The sequence below is a fragment of the Porites lutea genome, chromosome 11 (genome assembly GCF_958299795.1).
Source record: "Porites lutea chromosome 11, jaPorLute2.1, whole genome shotgun sequence".
Taxonomy (NCBI): domain Eukaryota; kingdom Metazoa; phylum Cnidaria; class Anthozoa; order Scleractinia; family Poritidae; genus Porites; species Porites lutea.
In genome coordinates, this window is record NC_133211.1 from 12,062,432 (window position 1) to 12,086,011 (window position 23,580).

The 23,580-nt window shown below is 39.1% G+C and overlaps 4 protein-coding genes across 4 annotated transcripts; 2 read left to right on the forward strand and 2 right to left on the reverse strand.

Moving 5' to 3' along the window:
• Positions 1-1,578: 1,578 nt before the first annotated feature.
• On the reverse strand, positions 1,579-5,298 carry LOC140952152 (post-GPI attachment to proteins factor 4-like). The gene is made up of 2 exons (XM_073401579.1): positions 5,215-5,298; positions 1,579-3,164 (listed from the first exon to the last, which is right to left on the reverse strand). Exon 2 carries the CDS (start codon positions 3,096-3,098, stop codon positions 1,848-1,850), a length of 1,251 nt encoding a protein of 416 aa, XP_073257680.1. The 5' UTR covers positions 3,099-3,164; positions 5,215-5,298; the 3' UTR covers positions 1,579-1,847.
• A 2,622-nt stretch (positions 5,299-7,920) lies between these two features.
• On the forward strand, positions 7,921-9,366 carry LOC140952380 (uncharacterized). The gene has a single exon (XM_073401801.1). It carries the CDS (start codon positions 8,111-8,113, stop codon positions 9,329-9,331), a length of 1,221 nt encoding a protein of 406 aa, XP_073257902.1. The 5' UTR covers positions 7,921-8,110; the 3' UTR covers positions 9,332-9,366.
• A 4,850-nt stretch (positions 9,367-14,216) lies between these two features.
• Positions 14,217-16,307, forward strand: LOC140952136 (uncharacterized). The gene has a single exon (XM_073401562.1). It carries the CDS (start codon positions 14,441-14,443, stop codon positions 15,539-15,541), a length of 1,101 nt encoding a protein of 366 aa, XP_073257663.1. The 5' UTR covers positions 14,217-14,440; the 3' UTR covers positions 15,542-16,307.
• Positions 16,308-17,196: 889 nt separating this feature from the next.
• Positions 17,197-23,426, reverse strand: LOC140951950 (SRR1-like protein). The gene is made up of 7 exons (XM_073401333.1): positions 23,260-23,426; positions 23,131-23,171; positions 22,084-22,271; positions 21,400-21,495; positions 19,119-19,267; positions 18,570-18,615; positions 17,197-18,260 (listed from the first exon to the last, which is right to left on the reverse strand). The coding sequence occupies exons 1-7, from the start codon at positions 23,424-23,426 to the stop codon at positions 18,066-18,068; spliced, it is 882 nt and encodes a 293-aa protein (XP_073257434.1). The 3' UTR covers positions 17,197-18,065.
• Positions 23,427-23,580: the final 154 nt, after the last annotated feature.

Sequence of the window (23,580 nt, forward strand, 5' to 3'; positions counted from 1 at the left end):
GGGTGTTTAAACCAACCTTTTATAATTTTTATACATCACATTTGAGGTGAAACAGTACTATTTATCATACAGACCTTGGACAGAATGCAGTATTTCACAATTTTTCAAGACAAATTGCACTCAGTCAATATTCAGGACGATCAATTGTAAAGCGAAACCGTTCAAAAATTTCCAAAATCACCCATATGGCCAGCCGGTTCTCGTTTCTATAGTGCGAGCTGTCAGTGTGGTCGAGTGTTTGAATGAACTTTAATAGAGTTAAGCTTCAACATAATAGCGAATTTATTATTTTTTTTTTTGTTATTTAATGGTTTCAGTTATAACGATGTGTAATCTTATAAAGCGTTTGATACGCGCGACATTTTTGAGTACTCCTGCAAGCGATGTTCATGAACGATGAAAACAAACGGCACAGACTAGCGATTAAAATTGCAAGAGAGACTACTAACAATCAAAAAAAGAAATATAATTCGGTGAAACATTTACAGAGATAACAGTTTTCATTCATGAAGACAAGTATTAAAGTGTCTCTAAAAATCCTGAGTCTCGGCGTGAAGCTTTATAAGCCGGCTTCCCGGCGCGGGTGTTTACTGTTTTCCAAGGTGAACTCCTCGAAGCAAGAAAATCGCTCAAAGTTTTCTTTCTACAGCCAAATTTATAACTAAATATTCTTCGGAACGTTTTCTTTCTATTTGTGGTGAGCAAATATATCTGAAGGCTTTTTAAAGTTCTGTAAGCTTATATCAAACCGTTCAAACCTGATAGTAGGTCAGATCATTGACTCAAACTACGGCTACAAACGTGCATAAACTTGCCGCATAAACTGTCGGCGTGAATGTGCAAGACTTCATGAAATTAGATATAACAAAAACAAACATCAAATACAATAGTTACTCAGGCTTACCATTCGAGATTCAGTTCCTGAAAGCTATCAAGGAAGGCCACAGTTGTTTGAGACTTTTAACCCCTCAAACGCATTAAGCAATGTGAAAAACGAAAACGATGCCATCCGAAATCGAATTACCAAATTTTGACAAGCGACGCGTTCCTCAACCAAAAACCCAGTAAACAAACCAGCCATGAATAACAGAAGACTCTTGATAGCAGCTGTATTTCATTTTGTACATCCAGAAGAAAGAGACAGTTAAAAACATGACACGTTGACACAAAACTCTTCAGCTTCAGCTGTCAAAGTAAACAATTTTCAAGATGCTGCATAATTTTTTCGCATGAACTCACCTGTCAAATTTTGACCAATCAGAGTATAAAAATTGGACGTAGAGCGTGACCAACGCGTGACCATGGTAAGATAAGGTCTTCCCCGCCTGTACTTTTAAAAAAACTGGCTGAATTTTCATTTCCGAAGTCAGTTTGAAATCAAAATTCTAATAGTGCGGGGCCATAGTGACATAAACACAACATATTTGATATGAATCCTTGGAAAAATAAACTTGAGCCTGCGATCATTCCAAACTGATAATTTGTCAGCGGATAACTTCAAAAAAATACTCGACCTCGATGGGTCGACACTTGAGCCCACGCTACCGTCAGGTGATACTGGTCAGCGGATGCCCTGTTTTGACAGCTGTCAATTGATCACAACATTGATGTGAAATTAGTTTTCTCTTGGGCTCCCAAACTAGCTAAAATGTGAGAGTAAACATTGGTTTTCCTGTGGTGCGGACGGACGGTCGGTCGGCGGTCGGCGGTCGGCGGTCGGCGGTCGGTGTACGGTCACGTGATTACCAAATTTTCTGGGATGGGTAGATTTACTTAGCAATGGTGCTCCGCCCACGCGCGCGCTTCGCGCGCGCGTGGAGCTCCGCTATTAAAGCTTGTAAATTTAATTAATAGAGCTTGAACCAGCGTGGATAGTACATAAGTGAAGGGTGCAAAAACTTCCTGCTTAGAGTTGAAAAGAAACCAATATGTACAAACAAGTTAGGTTGTACAATCAATCCTTTCACGTGATGTCGTTGTCGATAATCATCTAACATTTTATCCTTGCCATAAGTTTGGGAGCAAATATGATTTTTCATGTAATGCAACCATTGCTTAGCTTCATCGGCCACAAATAACATTCCAGGAGTACAACAGGAGGGCGTGGGACTAACTGTAAAGAACCTCTTTGATATATACTGCATTTCAATGATATGTTGCCTGCTAATTGAAATAGCCATCAATAGGAAGTACGCTATTGCCCAAAACCAGATTATATGGATACTAGACTTGCGTTTCCAGCGTCCTCTCATGCATAACATTACAAAATTCAATAGAAGTGTTACACAGCTACCAAAGAACACAGCAAAGCTGACCAGTTGGGGAATGCGCTCTGGCTCTAAACTCCAAAATCCAAGAAGTCTTTCTGGATGATAAAGTTTATAAAACAAGACATTGGAGGTTGATACACGTGACTCCATTGCCTTTTTTCTAGTTTCAAGAACATAATACAAGATTTCAAACAGCTGAGGGTGAGGAAAGGCATCATCCTCAACCAACAGTACAAACTTTGGTTTGGTCTTAAGGCTTTCTTCCAAACAAAATGCATAGTCTTGCTTCTCTTTTTCTTTAATATTCACTTGAGGTAAGCTTTGTGCTTCTACAGAAAAGCGCTTATAATAATGCACTGTGGAGCTAAAGCCTTTGGCTTCTTCATGGCTTTTGTCATCAACATCACATACTGATAATCTTATTTTCCATGGCAATGATCTTGTCTCTGTACTGTTCAAAATGACAACAAACTGCCATAAAATCTGAGTCAAGAACCTTGGATTATTTCTAACAAGTAATGGGCTTTGGCGAGAAGCTGAAATGATCATGACATCAATGTCAACATTAAGCTGATCCTTTGCAGGATTACTGAAGCCAAGAGTCAAGTTCCTTTCACGAAGTGAATCCCAAAATTTAGATGCAGCTGTGACTCGCAAGTCATTTTGTCTTAAATGGTAAGCCATTTCAACAGATGAGTTATGAAAGGGATTGCGAAAGTAAAGTGAATACCTCATGTCCTTACATATAAATGGGAGTAGACCAAGAAATGTCACAACATATACTGTTAAAGAAGCCAAGGAGGGTACAAAGGTACCCAAATTTGGCATACTGACTACAAGTAAATATTTGAGTGACTTTAAAACTTAATCTTTCACCAAAAATGCAGTGCTGACCTGAAAGGTAAAAAAGGGACTAATGTGAGGAAAAACACAAAGTAGAACTTCTGTTGGGAGGAAGGATACCCTTTCAAGCAAAGCTTTAGATGTCCAAGAGGCTTTACAGCCTCTTCAGGGCTGGGGATTTCCCCTGGCTACTTTCACAAGAAACAAACCCACACTTCCTACATGTTTAATTTAAAGTTACAACTTAATAGGATATATAGAAGCTTTCCTAATGACTAGACAAAGTCTTTTGATTTAACTGAACGTTTGTGTTCAATGCAGCCGCTTACACAGTTATTTTCTCATCAATAAGAGGACAGACAATAAAAAACTGGCATCAATTTTGTTTTTTACAATAACAGTAGCTCAAAAAAGTCAAATATTGCCATTAAAAATGAATAAAACATAAGAAAAATTATGACTTTTTAAAACTAGCGCAATGTTATTGTCAATAACTTTTCTCGCTTGGTGATTAGCAACCGATGACAAGTAACATTGACAGGTTGAGTCACATCACTGCCCTGTATAAATTAGGAATGAAATTGTTTTGCAAACTTAAAAATGGAGGCATTTTAGGGTTTTATAAAGTCGTAAACTAGCCCAAGGTTAAATATTATTCCCAGAAAAGATTTTGGAGCGGTTAGAGTAATCAAACAAATCGAAGTAATGTATGGTTTATAAGCTGTCTGCAAATCAAACTAGCCTGGCAGGTTTGAAGAGTTGCTAACCAATCAGTACGAACAGAAATCGTGTATGGCCGGTTGTTTACGTCAGTTCTTGTCTTGTTTTTCGTCCTGAATGCCATTCACCTATGAGCTGCGTACAATCAAACCGAAAGGTGGGTTTTATAGGCATGAAGTTTTCAATTCAACTTACCAGGTACTTACAAAGTTTCATAAAGTTTGTATAAAAAGTTTGTTTTGCTTTTGGAAAAAGGGATCAGTTCAAAAGAAAACTTTTGTTATTGATGTGCTTATTTTTAATAAACTAGACTGTCAGAATTGTTGTCTTACTTTTTTAACTTTCAAGCTATATACGCACATTAACTTACCTAAATCGCAATTTTGAAACTGTACAATTCCTAGAAAGTTGTCTCCGCTTTTGGAAACTAAGTGTCCTGTTTGGTTTCCCATGTTTAAGCTTTTCACAGAGAGCCTAAACAGATGCAAGTCTTGCATCAGAGCTGTCTGGCTATTTTTCTCAGAGAACAGAAAGTGAATCTTCTATGAAACTTAACTAAGCAAAAACACCGAAGTTCCGCATTTGTTTGGCAAATGACCGCATCTTGCATAAATTAAAATTTTTTCTGTGTCTGTCCTCTTATTGATAATAAAATTTAGCCAATCAGCATGCGAGATATAATGCAGCTTTCGTAAAAACCGCCTTTTGAACCCTTATAAAGCCACTCTTTGTACTTAGGGCCTGTTTACACAGGACAGAGGGTTACACTTGTGCTGGGTTATCCTAGACAGTGGGTTAAAGATAGCTCTGGTTTACAAGCAAATTCCACAGGTAGGGTTGCCCTATTATCCGGGTCAACTTTACCAGCTTTACTAACATGTTTCGTCATGCTTGACATTGTTTGTAATGTCCAACATTTGAACTAAAACTTGAAGTTCTCCATGGAAAACACGTTAAATTCACAAAAAATAGGAACATATAATTATGGTATACAAAAAATACCTTATATTGTTCAGAGGTTTATAATTTAGCACAGAAATTGGATAATTCCGTTCAAATTATCAGGATTACTGGTCACAGGGGGTAACCCTCCTGCTAGGGTAACCCTAGCACTCAGGTAACTCTACCTGCCTTGTAAATACGTTGTGTAAAAAAAAAAAGAAGAACAATAAATAGGATAACCCTCTTGCTAGGGTAGCCCTAGCACCAGGGTTACCCACCCTCCTTCTAAAAGAAGGCCTTATCATTTAAAGGCCCCCCTGGGCTTTCATACACTAGTTCTCTTACACTCTATACAACCGAAATTTTACGGTATTTTACTGAGTACCACGTAGCCATGTAGTCAACACAGCCGGGTATTCTACACTTAATTGTTCTTTACCTTGAGTTCTTGTAATGGTTTCCTAGTTAGAGTGTTAATACAATCAATTCAAATGCAATGTGCAACAATCACCTGCCATTATGGATCGATGGAGTATTGTCAACCGCGAAGAGTCTGGGTTAGACTACAGTCCCCCTCGTCCTTGTTCAAAACAGGCAAAGAACATGAAAGAAGTGGCAACAAACTATGAACGATAAAGAGAACTTTCTTTACCGTTGATACTTAACTCCACGGGGTTGGTAGCAATATTATGCATCTTCTGACTTTAGCCAGCTCGATTTGTTTGCCTAGCTCGGAAGCACTTTTTTTGACCAGTGAAATTGTCATTGCGCTACTGCTCTTGCTTCCCGTCACTAATACCATATTACGTCTACAATCCGATTTTTCAGTAAAATATTCAAAGTTTCAAGGAGGAATTCAGGAAATTCATGGAAATAATTCTTCATACGAGATCTTATTACCTCGCAAAGCGTGCAAGCCAAAACCTTCATTTTCAAACTGTGAACCATATCGCCGATCGAGGAATGTTGGACTAAGCGTTTAAATTTTTTTATAACCCTCATGGCTGAAGCCAATTCCAAGGGTGCCTTTCTCCCTCGCGGCTGATATTTGTCAAGTTGTGTGTTCCCACTTTGGGGCATGTGTCAAAGGTAGCAGGCCCGTAGCTGGGGGAGGGGCAGGGGGGCTGGAGCCCCCCCAGAAATTTTCAGACTTGAATTAAATTCTGTTGCAAAAGTGGAATTTTTCTACTAAAACGGACAGCTGTCAGTGGAAGCTAAAGTTTCAAAGTTTTGTCGATCATAGTAAGATTATGTACTGTTGTTCTTCTGTGCAATTTGGAATTGTGTAAATGAACGAAATCGTATTTTTGCTCTGCCAACAACAGCCCAACTGACAACCAACAGCTGTAAAATATCTTCTTATTAAGCATCAAACTAGTCAGAAGCAAAATGGATCAAAATGCACCAATGACAATCCCTGAACTTGACCTCTTAAACTTTATTGGTTTCCTAAGAGGTCCGCCAGTGTAAAATATATTACTTTACTAGAGTAAAACTTAGGTTTTACGCGTTTATATTTAAAGTCTTACAATGTCTTCGCAAGAGCCGGCGAACAAGAAACCCAAACAAGTCGAAAATAAGCAGGGAACACTTTTATCGTGGGTAAAACCATGCACTGGTGACACAGAACCCGGTGTAGTCTAAGAAACAATCCGAATCAAAGAACAACCCAGAAATGAAAATGATTTGGAGCCATCCACAACAATAGCTGGCAAGTATACTTTAACCGAGGGACCGAAGCGGGGGGGGGGGGGGGGTTAATGTGGGCCACTCGCTCAGCCCCCCCCCCCAATCATTTTATTCTTGCTACGGGCCTGGGTAGGTCCTAGTCGAAGAGGTTCTCTCAGGCTTAATATCGCGGAAATTGTATGAAATTTTCTAACTACCACGGCTACTGGGCCTATTGCCATATATACACACAGTGGACACAATGCATCACTGGGTATTTCTTGGTGACCTGAGACAAGCTTGTTTGAAAAATAACATTTGGCAACTTCTAATGATGCTATGAATAGCAAAATTCTTTTGCAAAAAGGTAAGAAAATCCAAAGTCTACAAGCATAACAGCGAATGAAAAAATTAAACCTGTCCACTAATGACAAAGAAGCTTTCGTTAATAAAATGAACTCGGGTATACCTAGCAGACGATCATTGGCTGCCAATTCTGCACTCTTGTTTTTCCTGGTGCAAAATGAAGTGGATGAAACTGTTACTGCCAACGGCTTTTGCGCACGGAAAATAAGAAGTGCTTTCTTGGGTTTAAATAAGTTAATCTTTTAATGCATGTGAATCACTTTCATCAGTTTTCATTGAACTTAAAGTCGGGTGTATTTGCTTCTTTCGGCAGCTAAACCAATAGAGTAAGACATTCAAGCAACTGAACAAACAACATTAAATCACTGACGGATCTACGTGTAAATTAGGGAACCTATGTATATTAAAACAAACTCTGGAAAAATTCTAAGGCTGGTTTAAAAGGAAAAGAGAAAACATCCTACTCTGCTTATTACTTCTGTCAGACATACGGGGTTATCACTGAGCAGCCTAGTATATTCAGTTTATGTTTGTATTCGCGTTTAGTCTTTTCAAAACCGATTTCAAGGTGGCAAAATAATTTCTCCAAAAGAGAATAGAATTTTTCAAGTCTAAACAAAAAAGGTATTGACAGAATTTAAATATGATAGCGGCTCAGTCTTCGTTGGAGTAGAGGTCTCTTCTAGTTTACCTAATACTGAGGGGACTGGGATCAAGTGGATCTTAACACTCCTCTATTGATTCCGACAACGAGTTTTGTAAGAAGACTCCAAAGAAATTGTTTCCCTGGACGACAATTGTAGACTCGCTACGATGCAGACGGAGCGAGCGGGACTATGGCGTACTAAAAGGCGTCTGTCACTGATTGACATTTTTCCACACAGTTTCAGGCTGATCAAACAGCGGAGACGAATATAACGTCAAGTTCAACCGGAATTCTGCACTGATTTGTATCACAACCGGGAGGACAAATTTAACGTGAAAGACGTGGTCCGGCGTGGCAAGCCGGTCATCTTCAAGACTTTATGGGGACAGCATTTGGTCCATGAGAAGAATGAAAAGCAATTGATGCAATCTTCAGCGTATGTAAATTTAACGGCCTGTTCAATCATTTATTCTTAACCGAGTGGTAAACTGTTTTCAGTCTTTATAACCCACCTGGAAGTATTCTTGAATTAAGAGATTCATGACACTTACACAGAATACCCTTAACTAATTGTAACAGTTGAATCCTGATCGTTGCACTTGCTGATTCTCAAGGCTGTATGGAATGATCCGATCTGGGATTTGTGAATGATATAATGAGAGTACAATTTGGTCGACACATAGCAAGCGCTGCTTCGAATCGAACGAAAAACACTGCACTGTTTCGGTTGTTCTGCAGACTGAGGATTTTAAAGCTTCTCTTACTGTTCGGCATAATTGTTCTCCTCCTTTTAATAGCATTTCACGTCAACAGTAAAACAGACGTTTCTATATTACCTGTTGGCTATCAAAAAGAAGTCTACATCCAAAGTTCTCATGTGGCGTCAACGAGGATTGGTATCCGATACAGAAAAGGCGACAAAACCACAGCAAACATACAAGCCCATCATAATATTAACCCCAACAGTGAAAAATATATAAAGAACAACATTAATGAGCGCCCGAAGATTAAAACTACGGAAACTTTACAGGACAAAGAACACTGCCTCAGCTGGTGTCAGAAAAAAACAACTTCAAATGGCTTGTATTTTTTGAGCGCGGTTTTACTCGTGCGAATCTACTCCAGCGATTTAGCCAAGCTTAGCACCCGTGAGCTCATTCAGTGGCTTTATTACTTGAGTTACGCCGGCTTTGAGCACGTTTATATCTATGATGCTTACGTTTTTAAGAACGAGTCTCAAAAGGACGCACTCGATTTTTTTATAAAACAAGGATTTGTCACCTATGTCGATTGGAGCCACAATGCATTCCCTTATACAGTGACTAAAACGCAAGAAAGCGCATATCAAGATTGCTTGAACAAGTGGGGTAACTTATCTACATGGCAAGCTAGCATTGATATCGACGAATATCCATTCTGTGCGCAAGACACCAAACCTAATTTCATGCAACGATTTATCACTAATTTTTCTGAACAACGACCAGATGTTTCCCAAATTACAATGCAAAATTTCCTTTTTCTGGGGAAACCATTGGACGATAGGCAACATCCGCTACTAATCGATCGACTTAAGCGCAGAACTCACGGCCCAGCAAACGCTCTGGTCAAACCAATTTACAAGACAGAAGATGTGTCAATAACTCACGTTCATCACCATGACTTGAAAAAAGGAATATCAGAAGACGCTGATTTTTACAGGATAAGACTAAATCATTATTGGGGAGCCAGGCTTCAGAACTGGGGCGAGGATACAGCAGAGATCCTCGATAAAACCAGAGAAGATATCACAATGGAAGACATTGTTGAAAATCTAGCACAATGCACTGAAGTTTGCTTACCAGGCGAATCACTGATTTATAAGTTCCGATGGAATTAAGACAGAGGGCAAAGAAAAAGTTTACCTTTTGATATGCAATACTGTATGAATCAACTAATTTATCGTTTGTTCCGGTTTTTTATTCTCTGTTCTTACCGTAAAGTTTCGAAAGTAAAGAACGACCCTCCAAGAGTAGAGATCTCAAAACTAATTTCCCTTTTTGCAAAAAAAAAAAACCGGATATGACAGATATTCTGAACAAATGCCACACTGATCCAAGGTTTATTTTTATGATAATATTTCTTTTCATACTCTTAGGCCCGGTTCAAACGTCGAACTTTACATGTGCCGAACCTAATTATCAGTTTCGGCAGATGTAAAGTTCGACGTATGAATCAGTTAGGAAGGACACTTTTGTATTTGGGTCGACTCTGCCGTTCTATTCGACTGAGCTTGTCGAATAGAACGGCAAAAGATTGACTTCGATTCATACGTCGAACTTCACACGTGCCGAAGCTAATGCATAAATTATGTTAACGTATTTTTCAATAAAACCGCGCTTCTGATTGGCTATTTAGTGGGTTTTCGCGCCTTTGCCGACAGAACTGACAGAAGCGTAACGACGGTTACCAGCATTCACGTTGTAGATTTTTAGACTGAAACTGGACAGCTTAAAACGATCTTTTAAAAGTTGCTTTTCTTTATATCCACAAAGAAATCGTTATGTTTTTAAAATTTAGGGCGTTACTTTATTTTGTCCAAATATCACGATCTCCTCAGCTTTCTCCTTGCCATAACAGAACACAAATCACACTAAAATCAAAACAAGAATATCCAGGCTTGGTGACCTTTAGTTTTTTCAGTATATTTCCCTATTTTAAGCAGTAAGGATGATATTTCTTTTCACCAGGAATTAGGTTCGGCACATGTAAAGTTCGACCGTCTGAATCAAGAGTCGAACTTAGTAGTTTGGGTCGACCTAAATAGGTATTAGGTTCGGATATTATACATTACCTTTTTCAAAAAGTATTCCTATGACATTTTTGCGATTTTATTTTTTGAATTGTCCATTTGGAGTACAAGTTTTTTTAACACTGAGAGTTGCATGTCTACGGAAGCATGCGTATTTCCAGCTGTCGTTTCTCTCGCCCAAAAAGTAATTAGATCTTCGTTTGTAGGCTAAGACGCGTTCTTCTCTGATGTCTAAAGGGTACTAATACAGTTACTTATGTTACGGACTTTATGATCGGCTGGTACTCATACTTCGTAAAGGGACTTTTCCATGGACGAGCTCAGCTTGCGTATGGAGGTCGCCGTCAGTCAGCCTCAGTGGATTTTTTTTCGACTATACTAGGTCACTTAAGCTAGGGGCACATAAACATGTTGACCGCGCGTCAACTAACCTGCGTGGCAGGCGTTTGAAAAGGAAAGGAAAGGAAGTTTTAGGTGCGAGAGAAACGTGAGGGCCTGGGCGAACAAGGAGAGAGGGAAAGAAACGCCGTTTCCTTCCCTCCCTCCTCGCGCGCCCCTCGCGTTTCTCTCGCGCCTAAAACCCCCTTTCCCTTTCCTTTCAAACGCCTACCACGCAGGCTACGCGTTAACCCGTGAGAAAGCTTTTCAGTTTGGAGGGTAGCAAACGTCCCGCCGCCCAATTCTCTAGCGGCTAGTTGTCTCTCGAGCATGATTGATCCGTCGCCCCTATATTGCCTTTTCCCTTTTGTTATAAAAATGGCCGATGGCGTGTTGTTCATGCGTTTTACACACATTGTTTGTCTGTAGTGTCATCTAACGTTTCACTATTAAAAAGGAGGAAATTTACAAGCCATAAATCCAACCTAATCTTCTTATTTTGCTGCTCCGCTCTACAGCACTTCTTTCATTCATCACTTCATTTCTACGCCCATCCGCTGAAATGATTATTGTCTTTTACATATAAATACTACATAAATGTTAAATTTGCAGTATTTCCGTATAAAATCGGGGGCACCCAACGAGAGTATAGTTCAAAACCACTTAAACCGGCATAGCTTTGTTAAACGTATTTCAGTATTAAAACGGTAAATATAGGCATATTTTTATCCCCTAAAAATTTTTCATCTCTTCGGATTTCCTAGCTGAAACTTAAGTGATCCGAAAATAGGGATCAAAACTTACCTTTTCGAAAATTTTAGCCAGGAAAAAGGCTTTCGAAAGTTACAGGTGACCTTTTTAGGGTAAAAATCCGTTAAAAATGGGCAATTATGCCATTTTTTAGATGTTCGAAAATCCTAGCAGAGGCGGCAAGCAAGAGATTTTACAACAAATGTTCCGAAAATGCTAGATCTCAAATCGTCTTCCGAATAGATATTTTCTGAAAAATTGACGTTGGTTGCCCCTGATAAAATGGTTAATTAATTCTCGCATAGTGTGACAAGCGTCACACCAGATATCGGGTTTGGTTATCGATGATGACATCGATTCTGACTCCCCTCCTGTGGTTGAGAGCACAAATACTTAAAAATAGACGCCTTAAATCGCATTCTTTTGACAGCCATTTTTTGAATCTTAACTTGAAAGATTTAAGGCTTAACACTTAACGTCTGAATAGTCCAACCTTGTTCTTGATAACCTCACTAACTCAATTGGGTGGTAAAGCGGCATCTTCAGTGCAGGTGAGATAGGCGACACAGGGGCGGATCTAGGGGGAGGGTGCAGGGGGTGCGCACCCCCCCCCCCTCCCTGAGATGACCTGCGGTTTTCTAATACAACCTGACAACTGGTATTCTGCAAAAAAAAAAAAGTGGTTTATTGGTGTTGAAGAAGAGCAAGAGACGAGTGCACCCCCTCCTAAAAAAAATCCTGGATCCGCCCCTGCGACAGTGTAAACTTAAACTTATCAACCCTTTCTGTGTCGGTCACGTTTTAAGGACTAATGTATAACCTAACTAGAGGTTAAACACTAGTTTCGAGACCCCCAAAAAGTGTCTATTTTTCCTGAGTAAAAGTGTCCTTTCAATAGAGGTAACAGATAGAAAGATAATGTGAACTGAATTTTTCTGGGACCAAATTTTGTTTCCCTTGAATATAGGTCTCTCAGAGTAGAGGTTCCATTTTGATTGTGATTTCCTCTACCTGTTCCTCCACCATTGCTTCCTCCACGGTTAAATTATCCTTTAGAAGATGTATAGGTCAAACAGGCAAAAACTCCCAAGCTAAGTTCGCCAGTTAAAAAAAATAAACTCCACTGTATTGATTATGCATGCAATACTTATGGTCATTCCCATAAAAACAATTAAATAGCATAATTAGAGTTTGAGGCAGAAATTGCATACGTAATTTTGACAAAAATGCGGCGTGGACGTTTTACCCATGTGGAAGCAGATGGTTGCGATGTTTCCGAGATTAAAATCGTCTTAAAGCCAGTGCCGTTACTGAGTCTTGAAAACGACTTCTGACTTTAACATGGCGGTAAGTAGTTGTTTTTTGGATATATATTCCGCATCAGAATTCCGCACAAAGTTCCTGAAAACTCGCGCTAGGAAATTTTTATTGAACGAACCTTATGTATTGCATAATGTTGTGTAAACTTTTTCGGTAAAAATCTAGAAAAATAGATTTAAGGTTGTAGAATGAGCTGTCAACGGTTTCTTTATAATCGTGTAAGTATTTCAGTTTCCTGTTTGGGGAAATGATAGCATGAACCGTTTATGCCAGTCGGCCAAGCTGTTGTTTTTTAAGCGCCGCGTTCACGCAAACACATCACCAGGTGCTGAGGCGAGTGGTTTCTAAACTTAAAACATAAATTGCGTGGTGACCGGCTTTAAAAAACCTTACTAAAGATCACTTCCCATCGCTACAGAAATTTGTTTGATTTTAGTCAAGAAAATTAAAGGAAAAGAATACAAACGATTTTAAAACACAGGACTTCTTTGTCATTTTGTCATCCCCTCCTGAATTATAAGTGAGTTTTTGAATATAGATTAGTAGATAAAAACATAGATTGACTTGCGACGAGAAAATAGAAAAAAGAAGACGCTTGCGATGAGAATTTGTTAACTAGCAGGTCAGTGATTGTTACACTACTGAGGGGTGAACCGTAAAAAAGTAAGGAGGTTGGGAATTTGTTTGCTCGATCTTTTTTTTCAGCCTCAAACAACGCAATGCAATACAAATTTCTTTAACTACAGGCTACACACAAGAGGTCATTTCCAGTTAGAGCGTTTGTAAACACGTTATAAATAGAAACACAAGTATAAAAAAAACACTAATGAATATATGAATTTTGCGCGACTCAACAGAAAGCAAAAGGGCAAGTCTGCGTTTGAATTATGAAAGTGATTGCTACTCGCCCGAAGAACATGTGCATATGACGTCAGACGAAAAGAGGGAAGAGGAATAGAGCTTAGCATCTCCTTACCTTCCTTTGTCATTAGATTCCCCTTGGCTTTCGAGCGCCAGCATAACCTACTTTTCGTTTCAATTTCTCATTTCAAAACAGCAGGAGCCGATTAGTAAAAGCCACAAAAAAAGCCATGTGTTCTACCCCTAAGTAGTAGAATTATCTAAAAACTTCAAAAAAAGAATAAAATAACTTAGCAGATTGCCAAGCAGCTACAACTTCGCACTAATTAAACGTCGCACTAAAAAAAAAGAAAACAAAAGGAAGAAACTTCTGCAATGCAATACCAAAAGCAATACCAGAGCTTCCCTGACGACAAGCATGCGCAATGCGCAAAAGGGTCTTTTTAATATGTAAGCGTGCGTTATGTAATGAGTTAGATGAACTGTCTTGGATACTATATTTTGGGTACAAAAAGCCACGACTTACAAAAAATACTTTTTTATTGGCAAAATGAAAAACTAATTCGGGTTTATTCTCAATTTTAGGTTCATCGCATGATAATCATCGTTTGATCAAGCTCGCGTGATAACCCGCTTGATCGTCCTCAATTATACTCAGGGTCAGATTTTATTTCAATATTTGGACTGAAAAGAAGACGTTTCAGCCTAGGAACAGTATGTAAATTTATAATAAACCAATCGGAACGCTGTTTTTAGTGTGTACATTCCAAGTCGAAACCACTTACCACTCTTGTCTTGCACAGAAATCACCGTAGCAACACAGAACTCAGTCCGCATTCAGTTTCAATATCTGTTTATTTGAAAGCTCAAATGGAGTTATGAGTTGTAATGCAGCTACAGCTAAGATACCATGTGGCAATCACTGCTGCATACCGCATGAAAAACTTTGTACTGTCCAGACTGTTCTGCAGACTGAAGTTTAAACGGTTGTTAATGCTGTTTGCCTTAATTACCTTTATTCTTTTGATGGTGCCTCGTCTCAACCACAACAGCAAGAAAAAATATCAGCACAGCGACTTCAGAAGTGGAGATTACAAGAGGAAATACAATGGGAACTTAATCGAAACAGCGGGCAGTTTAGAAAACAAGGCGCATTGCCTCAGCTGGTGTCAGAAAAAAACAAATTCAGATGGCTTGTATTTTTTAAGCGCGGTTTTACTCGTGCGAATCTACTCCAGCGATTTAGCTAAGCTTAGCACCCGTGAGCTCATTCAGTGGCTGTATTACTTGAGTTACGCTGGCTTTGAGCATGTTTATGTCTATGATGCATACGTTTTTAAGAACGAGTCTCAAAAGGACGCACTCGATTTTTTTATAAAACAAGGATTTGTCACCTATGTCGATTGGAGCCACAATGCATTCCCTTATACAGTGACTAAAACGCAAGAAAGCGCATATCAAGATTGCTTGAACAAGTGGGGTAACTTATCTACATGGCAAGCTAGCATTGATATCGACGAATATCCATTCTGTCCGCAAGACACCAAACCTAATTTCATGCAACGACTTATCACTAATTTTTCTGAACAACGACCAGATGTTTCCCAAATTACAATGCAAAATTTCCTTTTTCTGGGGAAACCATTGGACGATAGGCAACATCCGCTACTAATCGATCGACTTAAGCGTAGAACTCACGGCCCAGCAAACGCTCTGGTCAAACCAATTTACAAGACAGAAGATGTGTCAATAACTCACGTTCATCACCATGACTTGAAAAAAGGAAAATTAGAAGACGCTGATTTTTACAGGATAAGACTAAATCATTATTGGGGAGCCAGGCTTCAGAACTGGGGCGAGGATACAGCAGAGATCCTCGATAAAACCAGAGAAGATATCACAATGGAAGACATTGTTGAAAATCTAGCACAATGCATTGAAGTTTGCTTGCCAAGTGAATCAATAATTTATAAGTTCCGATGGAACTAAACCCCTACACACAGTGTCTTGACATAGAGACGTATAGAGAAACAAGCTGAACTTGTAGCGTAACGCAAAACCAACTAAGGTTTTTTCAAAGATGCTGTTTTTAATCTGTTCTCCGATACTTCTGTTGAAGTCTTAAGAATATTCGATGGGTGTGACCTATGAAACTTTGATATCGTGAATAGAATAGGGCCATTATTGTAAGGTCTGGTTGCGGTTTTCCGATAGCTTAGAATTAGTCAAAATTTGAACTGTCAACTGAGAAATTAATGAGAGATGCGATCTCCAGAATTAAGAGATATCTTAGAAATGGGCTGAAATTTTTATTGATACCTGAGAAATCGCCGAAAATCTTAACCGATAACTGATATTTCAGCATTCCCATCTACAACCTCTTGAAATATTCAGAATGTTTGTTAAAGGCTTATTTCTAATGAAAATTTCGTTGTTTCCATTGGCTCTCACGGCAGAAGCACATCACCTGCGATAAAAATAATGACGGAAGTATAGGGATCTTGGTTTTCCAAAACGAAACCGCTAAATGAAAACGAGACAAGAAAAATACAGTGCGCAAGAACTCGCAAATTATTTATGTATTTATTTTTAATTAAATTTAGCTTGAACACAAGGAACAAGCTCTGAAAAAAAAAGAAAACATTCTTAAGCCGGATTATAATTTTCAGCTAATGTCCAAGAAACTAGTTGAAACCGATCCAGTGTGGTAAAACAATTGCACATACTGCGATATTAATTTTTCACGGAAATTTCATTTTAACAAAACAAAACATGAGGCCGAGGCTCGAGATATCTAGGAGAATCTACACTTGTACACTAGATAGTAGTCACTATAGACTGCAAAACAGTCGGTTTTTTTTCTCAAAATCAGTAAAGAAATCGGTAAAGCGTGCGCGCGAGCCTCACAAGTCCGTAGGGCGTGTGAGGCGAGAGAAAAAAAACCCAGGTCTCGCTCTCTGTTTTCAGCCTCGTTCCAGACCTTTTGTTTGACTACTCGCGCGTACTTGAATACGCAAAAATACGGACTGTTTTGCAGTCTCTAGTCACTTGTGATTTATCGGGTGGAAAAGATATAATTGGACATTTTCTTGGGCAAGGTGATGGTTTGAAATAATCGACATGTAACAAAAGAGCGAAAATGACAACTTTTGAAAACCTTTAAAGTTCAGCATGTTGACAGTATCAAAAATAGCTTTGAAGTACTTTTCTTCGCTTTTACAAATTTGTTTCGTTTGGCCGCCGTCAAGCCTAAAAACTGGGTTTCGTTTATCAAGAAGTAATGAAACGCTTATTAAGAACAAAGAATTTATAACATTTCGAAAGTAAGGTATGCACGTGATATCGGGAGTCCTTGTCCGCGTCAGTGACTATAGTCTGTGTGACAGGCGCGAAAAAGGGTGAGGGTTGGGGTGGGGAAGAAAAACGCCTCCTCCCCTGACCCTTTCAATTGCCTTCTATGCAGGCTATATGTACCTCCTGATCATGAGTGATTGCCTGTACGCACTTAGACTACTAGTAGTCCTTTTTTTCCTCATATGAAGTGAGGAAAGTAAACTTGCAAGCTCTGAAACTGTGTAAGCGCTTTCCACGTAAAGGAGATGCGACGTGCAGTGCGAGCAAAGCGAAATTGGCACTCCTGCAGACTTGATAAAGTGACGTTTTTCTCGGAACAATTCTATCTTCTACCCGTATATCCGATCTTTTTTGGAGCTACACACTTCAATCGTTATGCTGTCTCAGAAAAATACGGGTCTACGGGGTTTAACAACTTAATATGCCATAACCAAAGAGGTTAACCTCGTGTTAAGGTGGCTTGACCTGGACAATTTAAACCAGAAAATCTAGTGGATGTAGATAAAAGTTTTATGGAAGTGTTTTCTTTTTGAGATTGATATTTTCGTAGAAGGGTGCTGTAGCATTCGATTTCCTGGTTTATTTTATGCATCTTTGCACATCCTGTTCAAAGTGGCAAGGAACGGTCACATACCAGGTCAGGGTGAAGAACCTTAAAGAGTACAGGCTAAGACTCTGAGAATGAAGTTGCAAAGAAAATTGAACCACGACATGTCATTCTGCAACATTTCCGCTGATATAGTTGTGTATTCCTGCGCTTGAGTTGCCGTTTATTCTCCTTGCAAAAACTGGCTAGTAAAATTTCGTATATAATTTACGGTAAGGCCACAGTATCAAGTTACAACTGTAATTTTATGTAGTTTGCAGTAGATTAAATTGAAAATTCAACAGTGTTGAAAAGGGGTAATTTTTTTAGATCTTTTTATTTGCGAGTTTATTTTTACGGAATCTAATCTTTAATTCTTACCGGAACGAGAAGACTTAATCCCGCAGGATAAAACATTTTGAATAGAGCCTTTTAAATAGCGTACAAAATGGGTTACCGCAAGCAAGCTCTACTGGGGCATGGGAGTGGGGAAGGGAAGGAGACGGGGAAGGCTTGGCTGCTTCTCTCCCCCCACCACACCCCCAGGACAGCTTGCTTGCAGGCTACCCTTGGTCAAGAGCTAAGTACACTATGTGTAACTATTTCTGGATCGTTTGAAGCATAAGTTGGTTCTTCATTATCATCCCAAACTGCATCAGGAACTGTACCTAAAATATCCCTTGGAAACCAGTGAATTGCAGAGTCATTGAAAATATCACTGTGGTGAAATGTGTTGGGAACTGGTGTTTCTTTCACATAAGGAAGTATCTGACCAAATGAAAGTCAAGGAATGCATAAGAATATTTGACTTATACATAAAACAAAGCCATTGATGCTTACAAGTTAAGTAGTCCTTGTGGACTGAAAGGCTTATACTGTGTTTCAGCCTCCTTGGGTTTCATTTACTTGGGAAGATAGCCACGTAAATATGCACGAGGAACAAACATTACATTGCACACTGTGAAAAATTACTTTGGTTAGAATACTTCTGGAAGGATTAATAAAAATCCAAAGATCTACTGTAAATGAATATTTAGGCAAAAACCAGTAGTTGAATAGCAAGTATTAAGAGGATACATTATAGATAAAGGACGCTTCTGATCGAAGTTGTCTTGCGGGTATTCTGAAATGAAGAAAGATTAAGAAATTTTGGCTCCGAACTTCAAAACAAGGTACCCATTCATTAAGATGAATTCTCCACCAAATATATCTGAGTTTGCCATCTACAATGTTCTCCTTTGTGAACAAGTATAGCAATGAGGTGGTCCTAAGTTCACCATGGTAACTTTATTTGGAGATAACAAGGGAGGGGTGTACTGGTGTCTGGGTTATCATGGGTTCAAATCCTTCCAGGAACTCAGATGTTTCAATTTGTTGCACCCCATGAGATGAAGATATATTCCTCACCATGATTATTAAGTGATTAGCTGTGCATGATTTAACTGATATCAAAGTGAAAGCAGGAACAGTACTGTACAGTTCTACTGTGCACTGGAATGTGCTAATTCTACAAAACAAATCCAAACAATAAATTATTGTTGGTGTGTCAGGTAATCCCCTTCACCCATATTACAATATTTGACATTTCTATCATTGATTGCATTCTTCAGAGTTTTTGATCCTCACCTTTCTTGGTAACTTGAAAATCTGTTTCCAAGAATAATAACATTGGATAGCCTTGGACCCCAGTTTGCCCACAAAACACTGTTGTAAAGTGGTTTACCACAATGAAGCATGAAAAATAAAGTCAATCTTTCTACTTTTCGTTTACCTTCCTAGAAAAAAATAAGATTCATCAATAATAAAAAAAAGAACTTTCAGTGGCAACCTGGAACTATGCATATAAAATTTGTAACTTCTTCCAAAGAGTAGATGCCTCGGGACATCTTTGCGGAAGAGACTACGTATGGTTCGACTCTTGTAAGTGACCACATCCTGTAAGCGACAATAAAATCCTTGCATTTTGGGTGGTTGCTTACAGGAGATTCCAACCAACTGTATTTTTAAGCATCTGCGAGTTTTCAATTTATTACATTCTAGATTAGCACCACCCTGGTACCAAAATTCTTGATTACAATGATAATTTATTATCTACTTCTAAAGCTGGAAAAACCCAACTCCAGGCCCTAGTTGCTCAAACAATGGATAACGCTTTCCACTGGATAAATCACTATCCAAACAATAAGTATTAGAGACATTATTGCACTATCCAGTGGACATCCTTGGAGACCCAGGGGCAGTCAGTCGGGCCGGGAGAAAAGGCGCGACGAAAGTTTTCAAGCACAGGCGGAAGAGCCCCTGGGTACCGACTCTCACCGGACCATTTCCAAACGGTCAAGTGAATGCTGGCTCCTGATTGGGCACAAAAAATGCTTTGTATTATTGTGCCCAATCGGCGAACAGTTTCTCGTGAGTTCTTTTCGTGAGTTCGTACACGATGGGTATTATGTCGCCACAGTTGCCTGGTTCGTTCACCAAGCTTGTGCGTACAAGGGAAACTTCCATTTTCTACTTTCCTAACCAGAAACGAAGGACCTACCGATGAGTCGAAAAACGTTTCGGATGCTATCAGCAGGAACAATTCATTTTGCACTGAGAAAATTCTGTTTCTGACGGATCACAATGTATCGTAAATAATCAGGTAATAGGAAGTTTAAGATATGCGGCGGCGACGAGATAATAAAAAAGCAATAGTTTGACAAGGCAAAACAACAACTTTGCACGTGCATCACGCATTTTGCAAATTTCTTTGCTGTCACTGCACGACTACCACGTGAAGATGCCTAATTTCAGGTTTTGTGAAGAAGGTAAACAAACAATGACAAAATTTTCTTTCTCTTTATGAACTTGGATATGGTTGATAGAAAATCAGCTCCAGAAGAGTTCGCTTGCATTTGACAAAGTAAGCGAGTTGGGATAATCCCGATAGAGACTGGAAAAATGTGAATTCACTTTTCATGCGACGTGTTCGTGGCTGTCAGCTGTCGTGGAATCTTAAACTCCTTAAGATCTACGAAGGCATGATCGATGCAAGTGCGAATACCTGTTGTAAGCTCAAGCTTGTATTTTTGGAAAAGCGTCTTTAGTTTTCGGGTAGACAGTGGTAGTCTTTACACTAGAGCCTAAATAAGCTAAGAAATATTTCAAGACAAGTAAATTTTAATTACTTCAAGTAAAATAAAGCTTCACACACAACCGATTCTTTTTTACTTCAGGTTATTTTCCCACGCAACAAAATTAAGATTGATTGACATGTCTCGCCTTTCTCAAAGCTCAAGAAACCGCAAAACCGCAAGTCAGCTAAGTAGGCCATAAGGATGGTTTTCAAGTCGCTTGAAACTTTCTTGAATCGTTTCAACTTTCCGACTTTAATGAGATGCAAAGCAAAGTTACTTGAGATTTTACTTAGGCCTTCACACACGCATTTTTGGTTAAGTAAAACTTAGCGGCTCTTAAGTCTTACTTAACAGCCTAGCGTAAAGACAACCAACCAGTATTTTGAAATAAAGTGTTTATATCAAACTGAAAGTTTCCTGACTGAGTGCATTTGTTTGGTGCATAAGCCAGACAAGCCGTGATCGAGTCAATAGCTGTCGCGTCGTGTACGAACTCACGAAAAGAACTCAGGAGATGCTGTTCCCCGATTGGGCACAATAATACAAAGCATTTTTTGTGCCCAATCAGGAGCCAGCATTCACTTGACCGTTTGGAAATGGTCCGGTGAGAGTCGGTACCCAGGGGCTCTTCCGCCTGTGCTTGAAAACTGACTGACTGCCCCTGGGTCTCCGAGGATGTCCAGTGGATAGCATTGTCCATCTTTTGAAGAAGTGGGGCCTGGAGGGCAACATATCTCTGTATTGATCTTGTCGTAAAACCAATATAAGTTAAAACATAGTTGTTACTTTACCTCATTATGTTCAATAAGATGACATCCTAACTTTTCTACAATCATTTTATCATCTTCTGAAAAATGAGGCTCATAAATATAGCACGGACCTGCAATCTTTAAATAAAAATAATCATAACTTAATGTTCCCAATTTATTAGGCAATCTGAATACTCACTGATTATGCTGCCATGAAATAGGAAAAAAGCTCGATCTACTATCCGTGGAGGGGAATACCACATAAAAGTGATGGGGATGCTTGTTAAAAAAATAAAATTAAACCTCAAAGGGAGACCAATCATGTGGGTGTTGCTCAAGCTTAAAACTGACCCCTAAAGGAGATTTCTGTGTGGTGAATGTCACAACATTTTTTGTTAAATTCCTTCTCCACAGTTCTATTAAAGCGATACTTGAATGCGTAAATATAGTGACTTTCAATCCCAAACACCCTAAGTGAGACTAAAATCCACAATTTACACTCCTAAACATTCCTAACAATAAAGTTATCGCAACAAATATGTTGCTTGCTTGTTGGACAACTTATAATACAAACATGCTAGCATAAGAGCTTGCTCCACTACATGTTGGTTTAGGTTAGGTTAGGGTTAACCTAACCCTAACCTAAACCTATCCAATTGCACTTTTGTTGTCCCATCCGTCTGCTCTCAAATCATGGAAAGTAAAGTGAAGTAACCTGCACAGTACCTGAAGTTGTTCCTTTAGCAATAACAATAAGGCAAATTGGTATCTAGCAATAGGACATGTAGTTATTTTTCCAATTCCATAACAAATGATATCAGCAATAGGCTCCTCTTGAATAACTGCAGTATTTTTACTTCCAGATTCTCCTTTACTAATGGAATTCTTCCTAGAACAGCTATCGTCAAATGTGTCTAGTCGAAAAAGATTATAAAATGCTATTGTTCATCTCAGAGCAGAAACCATTTTATGGTTTGGCCAAACCGATCCATCTAGTTTTTTTCATTACCTTTAAGGGCCGTCAGCATTTTCACTTTCCCCCGCTTAATGTCACTTAACCTTTATGGGGGAGGGGGGAAGGGGGGAAGGCGGTGGAGGTTCGTGTGGAGCATTTTTGGACAAAAGCAAACTGATGCATTTTCATAAATTTTTCTTCATGTGTGGAATAGTGTTCCATTGGACCACATTTTCCAGTGTGTTAATTTTGTAATCGACAGTAATCAATTAACAATCGATAAATCACTCATAATGAATAAAAATCGATATTAATCAAAGTCACAACTATTTTTTTTATTGATTTCTATCGATTGATATTAGAAAATAATCGACAAAACCGATGATTGATATCGATTACTATTGATTGTTATTGATTATCTGTTTATCAATTAGCTATGCCTGGTTTTTCTCAAAAAGGGTGGCAAAATGAACAATTTTTCTCTTACATAGCGTCAAGGTTTGAGGCGTCGGTGGCACACCCAAACTTCCCTTCGAGTGTCCCCCCGGGGCCCCATCCCTTTTGACCCTGCTCCCAGCTACATCAAAAGGCTTTACGGTCATTTCGTCCCTGTTACTTAGCCCCCTATTTTAGAACGTGGAATGTTATATTTGAAGCTTGCTTGTTCTGGTTTGTGGCTTGAAGAACGAGGAATATTACATTTGAAGCGCACCAAATGACTCGAGAAAAGGGGGGCTAAGGAACCGGGGCGAAATGACCGTTTACCATCAGAAGCATACAAACCAATTCTGGCACATCGCTAAAGATCGGATGCTTACCTTTTAAACTTGAGAAAAATTCGCTTCCTAAAATTTCATCCCTGTGTATAAATCCATCACAAAAAAAAATCATCAAAAATGGAAATCTGCGTATGACAATTACAGTGGGAGAAAGAAACCTTCTCGTACCTGCATTTAACAATTTTGGATTTCAGTTCATTAACGTCAAAATGCACTATTTCGGATGAAGATAGTTTGCTCCATGTTTTGGTGGAAGTTCTGTGGTTATCCTGACAAAATTTGTTCTTGTAACCCTTTCGTTTCTTCACAACTTGAAAACCATCCGCGTCCACCATTTTCAGGTTGTTTATATGGAAAACTAGGTTCCAGGCCTAATTCTCGGACAACGCGTGCTTGGGTAACCACAGGTTTCCCAAGCATAACATGAGTGTTGGTACGAGAAATGAGGGACCGATCGTTTATTACGTGCTTTTACGTGAGTTTTCGGAA

Coding starts and splice junctions, on each gene's coding strand:
- LOC140952152 (XM_073401579.1), bottom strand. CDS start 3,098: ATGCCAAATTTGGGTACCTTTGTACCCTCCTTGGCTTCTTTAACAGTA.
- LOC140952380 (XM_073401801.1), top strand. CDS start 8,111: ATGAGAGTACAATTTGGTCGACACATAGCAAGCGCTGCTTCGAATCGA.
- LOC140952136 (XM_073401562.1), top strand. CDS start 14,441: ATGCAGCTACAGCTAAGATACCATGTGGCAATCACTGCTGCATACCGC.
- LOC140951950 (XM_073401333.1), bottom strand. CDS start 23,426: ATGGTGGACGCGGATGGTTTTCAAGTTGTGAAGAAACGAAAGGGTTAC. Junction 22,272..23,130: donor ATTTTTCTCAAGTTTAAAAG/GTAAGCATCCGA, acceptor TTTTTCGACTAG/ACACATTTGACGATAGCTGT. Junction 18,616..19,118: donor TTTTCAAGTTACCAAGAAAG/GTGAGGATCAAA, acceptor TCTTCATTTCAG/AATACCCGCAAGACAACTTC.